Raw genomic sequence first — 10,282 nt, forward strand, 5'->3', positions numbered from 1 at the left:
GCAGTTTGTTTTAAGTATCCATCCCATTGCTTATGACACATCTAATGGGTTCAGTTCAGCATTGAAAGGGTTACTCAGGTAGTTAAGTACAGTACACATATGGCTGTGGAACAGTATGTCCTTTGCCAGAGGCACTTCCTTTATTTCTTCTGGGAGACGATTGACAGAGCATCCTTCATGTTTCATGTTCTGTTCGTCATATCAACATAAACTTAGTTATATAAACATTCACAGAGTTGTTTAAAGGTGTTGGAGGAAGTAGTTAATGATTTCTCTTTCTGAACACTTGAGGGTTCTTGCAGGTCAGTCCACTCACCTTTTTGTTTTTCCTCTAAAATGCAGCAGATGGTTTGGTAAAACGCCTTTGTCAAGTCTTTTTATTTTTTATTTTTCTATAATTTCTCAAACACAGGACTTGAATTTAGCACCTCACGGTATTTGTTTTAGAAGTGCATGTGCACACTCGTCACAGTGTGCACATGTAGATTGTTGAAGTGGATTCAAACATGCTTTTATTTCACACTCCCATAATCCCGTGTTCGACATAATCTGCACACTGAAACAAACCGATCACCTTCAACACATTCGGAGTGATAGTGACCTTGTATGGCCATAAAAATGCTGGCCTCGGCGTCATGGAAAATGTTTCTTTTTGGAGGAGGAGGAGGAGGAGGAGGAGGAGTGGTGGTACAAGTGGTAGTGGATATATTTTGGGTTAAAGAGTGGGAACAGGCAGAGTGTAGACTAGAGTTTTTGTGTCAGTGGACAAATAAAAAATAAAAAAATAAAAGGAGGGTAAATATGCAGATAAGGTGAGGGACAAACAGACAGTTAGAATGTCAACCGGCGCTCTCAGAGGACAGCTGTGGACGCCACCTGGATTTATCAGTTGGTTTCTTTCTCTGGGAAGCTCTCATCGAGTTAGCGGGTTGTGCTTTAACGACGGAGACTGAGCTCAGTTTTAATTTCTGTCCTTTAACTACAGGAAACAGAAAAATACACAAACATTTAAAATAGAATACATGATAGGGCCTAAACAGTATCTGGACACTCTTCTCTCCTGTGCTGGTGGTCTGTTGCAATTTTTCATGGTTTGGACAAAAAGAACACATCAAAATGCTACTTTATACACTGCTATTTCTCACAATAGTGTTTGTGAATAGCTTGCATCTTTGTGGCAGCAGATGAATGTCCGTGGGCTTCCGAGTGAGATTATACTTTTGGCCATGTGGTGAATTTCCAGCAGCTACTCAAAAGCTCAAATGAAGTAAAATATTCTTCTGTATGCCCGTTTCTGAGAATTTAAACATCAGATGTATCATTTTGCACATATTTTCATCATCAAACAGGATCCGTACGGCAGCATTAATAGATGCAGCAACGGGACGATCTGCCGTCCGTTCACATGTGAAGACAAATTTGACAAATTCAGGTGCGTTCTTCACAGAGCTGGAGGAAAGTTTCCAGAAGTTGTTTTTTGTGGTAATTTGTTCAAACACACATTCATTTAAAGGTGTTCCAATATGGATTAGACACATCAGTGTCTCTTGAAAAGATTAAAGACATAAAAATGTTTGAGGTTCTCGTCTCAATGTATATTTGCTTTAGTGTTGCATGTCACCAAACAGATGTGCAATTCATCAAACCTGTATGATATATTGTTTTAGGGCCTTGAGTGTAGTTGCCCGCGTTGCTCAGTTAGTAATCTCTGGTTTCTGTGGTGGTAAATAAATAAACGGCTTTACGGGAAGTTTAGAAAACTATAAGTAAGAAAAACAAAATAACAGGACTTAAGGTGGATTCTTCCATTAAGACCAAGACCTGCATCTGTAGGGGAAATATCTCTCACATCCCACCAACAAACAAATCACAAATGAGAGCAAAAATATCAGCAAATATTATTTTATTTTTGTTTTAAACAAATCACACACAAAAAACAAACACTTGTTTAAAAGTTTAGTCCTTTTATTGTAAAAGTAGATCCACATTTTGTACAGTTTCTTTTACCAGCGTCCCTCTAAAATCCCGGTCTGCTAACAAAGTGATAAGACATGGAAGGAAATCTGAACTCTGGTTATATTGCCTTTCTTCAACTGGTCGTCCCAAATCTCAGATAAGAATCCACGTAAATACAAATAGTATAAATATTTTTAGAACATTTTAAACCTCTTTTACACTATATAAAAATATTATTTTCAGCCATGACATGAAAACACGATGCCACGATGAGCCGGCCCTCTATTAAATAATGTGAATGTCACTATTCTCATTCGGGGAATGTAAAAGAACTGAAACAATAAATATTTATATTTTCTTAAGTTAATCATTTTCGAAATTACAATACAGCATAGTCGGCAGTAATAGCGGCAGTAATAGCAGTCGGCTGAATACAGTATAATATATCATGGGTCTGTACACCTGAAAACATGTAAGCAGTGCTGGTAGAGGAGTTTATTAAATTTTTTTACCGGTTTCCAGTATTTTAAGACTAAAGACTTAAAGTAACAGTCATTGGAAACATAGCAAAACAATAAGTATCAAGTAGTAAAGTCAGCCTTTAAAAAAAAAAAAAAATTGCATTCTAAAAAGCATTAAAAAAAATTAAAACTCTGTAAAGCAGGACAGCAGACCTGGGACCAGCGACAGCGGGCTCAGCTCCATGTTCAGAAGGAGTCGTTGTTGTTGTTGTTGTTGTGCTCCATCCGGGCCACCATGGTGGACACCAGCTTCTGCAGCTGCGCCGCCCGCAGCCGGCCGGTCTCCAGCACCTCCTCGTGGTTGGCCTTCTCCTCGCTGTCGTAGTCCATCACCGCCTGGTTGCTGATCAGCGACAGGGCGAAGCAGCGCATCCCGGCGTGGCGGGCGACGATCACCTCGTGGGCGGTGCTCATCCCTGCAGGAAAGACGAAGTACTAACTGTATCCATAAACTGATTTAAGAGGCTCTTGATTATTTACACAATATTATCGTGTGTGTATTACTAACAGGATATTCGTAAATGTCAAGGTTGTCGTCAACACTGTTATACCGCGATGTCCCGAAATCAGACATGGCAAGTTACGGGAATGTGTGTTGATGTGTCAATAATGCAGAATGGAAGCTTGATTGGAAATTGCTCATGTGAGTCGCGTTGGGGTTGTCATAACTAAACTTTAAAGTTGCCCAACAGGGAGATTTTTTTAATGACTCTCATCCTGTGACGCACGTTTTTAATGAGTTACTAGCATTGATTTAGACCATATGTGTGTGCGTGTGTGTGTGCTTGTGTGTTGTACTTAAAGTGATGACTTGAATGTACTCCTTGAGTTTAGGACATTTTTTAAGGCTTGGTTTTAGGGATGCGGTTAATAAGGTGAAGCGTATAATTATGGTGGTTGAGGTTCGGGTAAAGTGTATGGAAGTACAAGCTTGTGTGTGTGCGAGTGTGCGTGGCAGGGAGGCTCAACACTCACCGACAGCGTCGGCGCCCAGCTTGTGCAACATGCGACACTCGGCGATGGTTTCGAAGGAGGGACCTCCCAGGACGCAGTACACTCCCTCCTGCAGGAAGTCACTGTAGCCCAGCTCCGATGCCACTTCCTGCGCCAGCTGCCGCAGCTCACGGTCGTAGGCGTCAGACATGCAGGGGAAGCGGACGCCGAACCTGAAGGGGAGAAGGAGGAACGTTGGTGACTCAACTGTAGCAATCCACACAACTGTGTCACTCAGTACTGGAATCTCCCCACCAACACAAACCTAAGCGACTCAGGTAGCGATAAAGCAATACTTCAAGTATTGGTTCACGCCCTCACAGGGGTGACGAAAGACAGAAATCACAGAAGTCGTCACTTCCCTGCATGGATGCTCTGACGTGACACGATGTCAAATCAAAGAGCTTGGATGTGTGTTAGAGCCGTGATCCTTTGGGAACAATAGGGGCCTTTGTGGACACTGACATTGGCTTATTGTCGCATGTCGTGTGGGAACCTTGAAGAATGCTAATACATCATGGTGGTGGTGTGGGAACTGGCCACATCTGAGTCATTAAAACACTACCGTAAAAGTTGGGTTACAAGCCGCTACTACCTTCGGTCAGTGTTCCCGTTAGCTCCCCGCTGTAGACAGCTAGCGCTTCTGCTAGTGCTTCTGCTAGTGCTTCTGCTAGCGCTCTGACAACCACCGAAGGTAGCGGGACCACCGAAGGTAGCGGGACCACCGAAGGTAGCGGGACCAGCCCCGGCTCGACACCCGACTCGGGCAGAGGGGACGCGGCAGTAGCAGCAGCAGCGGGGAGCTAGCAGCAGCAGCGGGGAGCTAGCAGCAGCAGCGGGGACACCCACTGGAGGTAGAAGCGGCTTGTAACCCGACTTTTACGGTAATTGAGTCGCGACGGAGATTTTAAATGAAAATTACTTCTTGGCCACTTTGCGCTGATGACGAATTGTTTCAAAAATCTTTCAGCCAAATATTGAGGAAAAACATTTTCCAAATAATGTTGACGTTTTGGAGAAGCGACCCGGTAATGTGCTAAAAACCTCCATTTGAGAGACCAACAATGTTGTGTTATCTGTTGTCATAGAAGCATCCATCCATCCATCCCCCTCCTCCTCATCCTCCTCCTCATCCTCATCATCCTCATCCTCACCCTCACCTCTCATCATTCGGTCCCACCAGCGGGTTGGTCCCAGCAAACCCCGGCATGTTGATGTGGTCCTTCAGGATCATGATGTCGCCCACCTTGTAGTCCTGGTTGAGGCCTCCAGCGGCGTTGGTCAGGATGATCGTCTCCACACCCATCAACTTGAAGATGCGCATGGGTAGCGTGATCTGGAGAGCACGAGGCGATGCGTCTTTAATACTGTTATTATTGCACTCACAATAATAATTATAGGACAACTGGTATTCGGGTTGTAATCATGCAGGAGTGTAAGAAACACAAGTCGCACAAACCTCACTTGAACCAAACAGAAAAGCAGAAAGTGGTTGACAGAAAACAGAGGATTACATAACGCCACTGATGTGATAAGACCTGTTTGGAACATCTCAGGTTGTGTTCAGACGGAGAATGGACAGCCTGATATCTCCACCTCCGCTGGCTGTGACCCTGTGATCAGCCAGCAGCTGAGCACCTTTTATCTGACGCCGCGTTTTTAGAGTTTCAAACGTTTGTGCACGAGAAAAACGTTATTTTTGAAACACTCCTGAAAACTGGTGCGATCTGTGGATTGTTCTGAGTAACGGGACAATGTTTCTGTACATTGGCAGCTGGGTATATAATAAAAATATAAATGATAAGTTATTTTATTGAAGTAAGTAACAATTTTAAGGTAAATTATTGAGTATCCATTCATAATACTTTTATACTTCTACTCCACTATCTTTATTTGACAAATACAGTGAGTAGTAACAAAAAACAACATATAATCCGTTTATAGAATACAACTTGTACGAAATAAAGCAGTGGCTGGTCTGAAAAAAACAATTGGTTGTGAAAAAAGTCCAAAATATGAACAAACGTTTGTTCTTTTCTGCCCCATTAATCAGCTCAGGATCCCTCGGATTTATTTTGTGACCCTTTGGAGTTACCTGACCCCTATGTTTGGAACCACTGGACTAAACTTTACACTATATTAATATTTAATATAAAATACAATTAAACACAATTTGCACAACAAGTCATTAAACGTTTGCCACTTCATCCACATGTTGGTTATAATACTTAAGTAAGTCATTTGAACATGAATTACTTTTACTTGTAATGGAGTACTTTTACTGAAGTACTGAGTACTTCCTCCCTCTACACGTCTTCACTCACCTTCTGGACGGTGTAGCCCTCGTACAGGTGGAACCTGCCCTGCATGCACACACACGGCTTCCCTTTCAGTGTTCCAAACACCAGCTGGCCTGCATGACCATGCACTGCAACACACACACACACTTTATTAGCCACCCAGTGCATATATTAGGAGCACACACACACACACACACACACACACATAAATTACCAGCTGTGTTTATCCCAACAGCTGCAGGCTGTGTGTACCTGTGCTGCGGGGGAAGTTGGGAATGTCGCTGTATTTGAAGACCTGAGGGTTCTTCACCATCTCGGCCAGCCCCCCCATACCGGAACCGCACACGATTCCCACCGTGGGCCGCACCTGCGTGTTGGACAGCAGCCAATCGGCTGTGGTCCTACACTCCTCGTAGCATTCACTGAGAGAGGGAGACGGACAGGGATCAGTCACGCAGGATGTTGAATCAACAACGTGTCCTGTACAGTCACTGCACTGAGATGAACATCTTTCCGGGCCTTTTGCTCTAACGATCTCCATGACACTGGACTCTTTTGAGGCCTAAAAACCTTTTTATTCAAGAAGGCGTTTTTGACTTTGTGTTAAATCACTGTCAGCTATTTCTTGTTTATGATAGTTTGTTTTAACTATGTTTTGACTATATATTGGCTCTGTGGCACTCTGCGTTACAAATACAATGCATCATTATATTATTATTATTGAATCCTTTCACTTCAAAACGCCATTTACAACTTTATTTATCCCCAGAGGCAAAACACAAACAAGTGAGACACACGTTTGACACCACAGACTCATGAAAAACATATGAAGACATGCTACCACGACAATACTAATATACGAACACCTACTTTACAAGATTATTAGTGTAGCTCAGAAGCTAAAGCCACTACCTCAAAGAGGAAAATAGAGGTTGGTTATCCCATCACAGGTGCAACTGGTGTGTGGACCTGTAAAGTATATAATGGAAATACTCTTTTCTGTCTGTTTCCAATCAATCATTTCTTTGTTTTCACCAGACATTTAGGTTAAACCTCTCTGTTTGATCTTGTTTTGAAATCTGATTATTTTTATTCTCAGTGTGAGCACATTGGCAGCATGCAGTCAGTCAGGAACGGGAGAGTTGTGTTTGCGGCTCTTTGTGCCACAACACGGGGTTTGGTGACTTGTCATAAAATTGGACAAATAAAAAGTCAAAGCTGCAGAACCGAAGCCACCTCTGTGACTCACAAAAAAGGGGGTCGTTTCGGTTTATAGAAGTGACGTCATGGCGGGAGCGCACGATGCCAAGTGGCGGGTTTTCCTCGTCCCGTCGCTGAGCAAAGAGTCCCGCGCGCTCTCTCACACCGCCTTTTATTACCGGATTATCCTCCAAAGGAACACGATGTAATTCTCCCGCGTGGTCCACGAGGAATAACATGAATTGAGAGCATCATCCTCTCAGGAGCGTGACACCCCGACGAGTCATGCGCGCGCTTCTCAGCACGTTTTTAATCATCAGTTTAATTACAGGATGAAAGCCCGACAGCGCCTCTGTTCCTCTGGGGATTTGGGTCAAATGTAGCTACGTTTACAGCGTATTTAATTGTATTTAATCAGAAAGTAGTACAGCCTAAACATGTCACCCGGTGACAGCGACATTATACCGTATCTATAGAAATACTGGGATTATTGTAATACACTAAGGATGTGTTTACTTACCCAGACGCATAGGCGGACATGATGCAGGAAGAGCCGGCAGGTTGTTCCGTGTTGAATGAAAGACTATCAGAGTTATCCGAGGTCTGATGGAGAGACCGCTGTTTTAGGTTTACACCCCCTTTCGGCCGACACATACCACGCGCGTCACAGCCCGAAAAAGCCTCTGATTGGCCGGAGCGCAGGCGTGGTTCGGGTGCGCTTCTGACGCGCTCGTCGCGTCAAACAGTGATGCGTTCAGGGTCCCCCACACACCCACCCCATCAAATCAAGTCAAGAGGCCAGAATACGTCTAGACGGAAATTATAACAAGATGAGCACGAGGCATCATTTAAAGGCAACGCAGCATTATTGATATGGTACATTCCAAACACAATGAAAAGCATTAGAATGATATTCAAAACGACAACAATCCATAAAAAAGATAAAGTCAAGATTTCCCAAATATGAAGACTTCCCAATAATAACAATAACTGTTTGCATTTAGATAACACATCTTGTCTTTTATCTATTTCTTTTTACTCACTGTGAGACTGACATCAATTTGTTCTATTTCATTAATGTTTTAAATGCTGTACAATTTAGTTTGTATTGCAAAGTTATGTTTGCATACATATGAGTAGAAAATGCAGTTTGACATGTTACTCATCACTCAAAACCCTCAGCTAGGTAATGCCTGAAATCTCAATGAAATTTAGATTTATTTAATGCAGAAGACCGGAAGACAAGATAATAGTTACACTATTTTAATTTGTTGATGTGTGATATTATTACACGTTTACAACTTCTTTTTACCAACATACTGTGTCAGCTTCAGTGTGTAGGATACTGTATTTCAGGTGTGTCCTTCATGCTTAGAGGCAATTGGCTTATGTGCAAAGCAACGAGATGACACAACATAAAAATACAAAACAAATGCAAAAAACAAACAACACATAATAATAAAATACTTGTTGTTAGCTACATTTCTGAAAGTGAACTCACACTTTACTATCAATTATTGTGTCCTCCTATAATCCTTCCAGGTTTGTTTGGTTTGTGGCCACTTTATTTCATTCTGCAGTCTGCGTGAATACTTAGGTGTATGAAGACTATTATTTCCTACAGTACTTGAAGGCAGCATTCCGCATTTTCTCACAACGTTGCTTTTTCTGCTGATGCAACACTCTGGAGACAAAAAGAGATAAAAACGGTTTGCTCATCATATAGTGATTCACTTAGTTTTCAACTAGTTTACAAGGTATAAGAAAAATATTGTTTTGGGGCAATTTTCTAAAACAACAAAAATGTGTTAAACTTAACAAGTAGGTGGAAAAAAAAAACTCCCCTCTATATAGAAACAGACATACGGTGCATTTCAGAAAATATTGATACTAAATGTTAGTGAAAAAATACATGAATTTGCTTTGTTTAAAAAAAGCACATCTTTACAAATTTTCTAGGTTCAATGACACATAATTCCCAGTTATCTCATTTATACATAAATAACTATGAATTATGTATTTAGTTGAGGGATTGAAAAAAAAATCTTTAAAATTACCACAAAGTTTGAGGCTGTGGCACATCATTCAACAAAGTATTAGTCCGTCATCTTTAATATCTGTTGTGAGAATACTCCGTGTGTGTCTTTGGAAGAATGAAGACACCGATACTCACAACACGAAACAACTCAACACAATCTACGTGTGGCTTTGAAGTAGCTCTTTAAACTCAGTGGTGGAATGCAACTCAGTGTATTTACTCAAGTACAGGAACAGTGTATGACTTTTGGGGGATCTATTGGAAGTCCTCTTCACAGAGCCGGTTGACATGTTTCCACGGAAGTAGAAAAGGTTTCATTCATCGTAGTCGGCCTTTGAGGTTATGAGATATACTGAGTGTGGGTTTGACATATTGGATATTGGTATGTGCTCTTTGAGGATTTAGTCAATTTGGGCAGATACTGAAAACATCATGATTTATCATTTTTGTGATCATGATTTATTTTTTACAGCATTTGTCAAAGGAATCTGGTGTTCAAGCCCGAAGTGATCATCAACCACGCTGAAATAAAAGGACGTGTTCATTGAGATGTCGTTCTCTGGTGCGCATATTGAAAGAAGTAAAACATAAATTACTGAAGTAAAACATTCAAACATTCTATCTTCAAAATGTTGCTTCAGTAAAATTATAGCAAGAAAAAATACTTAAAGAATCAAAAATAAAGTTGTGCATGCTGAATTATTTAAATATATAATGAATCATAATTATTGATGCTGGCTGAGGTGGAGCTGCTTCATATACTGAATTGCAGTAGAAGTATGAAGCAGCTCTAGATGTACATTACAAGTACCTTAAAATAGTATTTAAGTACACTGTGTACTTAGTTACATTCCAACGCTGGCATATACACAGCATATTGGTGTGTGTGTGTGTGTGTGTGTATCATGTACCTGCTGTGTCCCGGCACAGAGCAGCCAGTGTTTTGGTTACGAACTGTTATGTAACCGATGATTTGCATTCACACAGTCGTCCGGCCTCTGAAGCGCCAGCCAGAGCCGCTCTCACGCTGCAAACACGCTGAAACTGGAAAAGTGTTGCATTGATAAAAAAATGATAATACAAAATAATAACAGAGCACATACACGTTTGAGTTTCTTTGCAGATCAAGTGTCCTTTTTTACATCACATTGCAGGAAGAAATATCCTGTTTGTCTCCACCGGCTGTGCTGCCACCAAACTGCATCTCCATGTAAACTATATTGTTATAGTTATTGCTATGTTTGTAGTACAGCTCATGCTGCACACTCCAGCCT

General features: G+C 41.5%; 1 protein-coding gene across 1 annotated transcript; it reads right to left on the bottom strand.

The window, feature by feature from the left end:
• Positions 1-1,953: 1,953 nt before the first annotated feature.
• Positions 1,954-7,510, bottom strand: pnp5b (purine nucleoside phosphorylase 5b; the record flags this gene model as incomplete). The annotated part of the gene is made up of 6 exons (XM_079237872.1): positions 1,954-2,893; positions 3,453-3,643; positions 4,631-4,806; positions 5,795-5,898; positions 6,023-6,192; positions 7,491-7,510. 6 exons carry the CDS (start codon positions 7,508-7,510, stop codon positions 2,664-2,666), a joined length of 891 nt encoding a protein of 296 aa, XP_079093998.1. The 3' UTR covers positions 1,954-2,663.
• Between the last annotated feature and the right edge of the window lie 2,772 nt (positions 7,511-10,282).

Source organism: Taurulus bubalis (genome assembly GCF_910589615.1).
Source record: "Taurulus bubalis genome assembly, chromosome: 1".
In the NCBI taxonomy this organism is placed as follows: Eukaryota; Metazoa; Chordata; class Actinopteri; order Perciformes; family Cottidae; genus Taurulus; species Taurulus bubalis.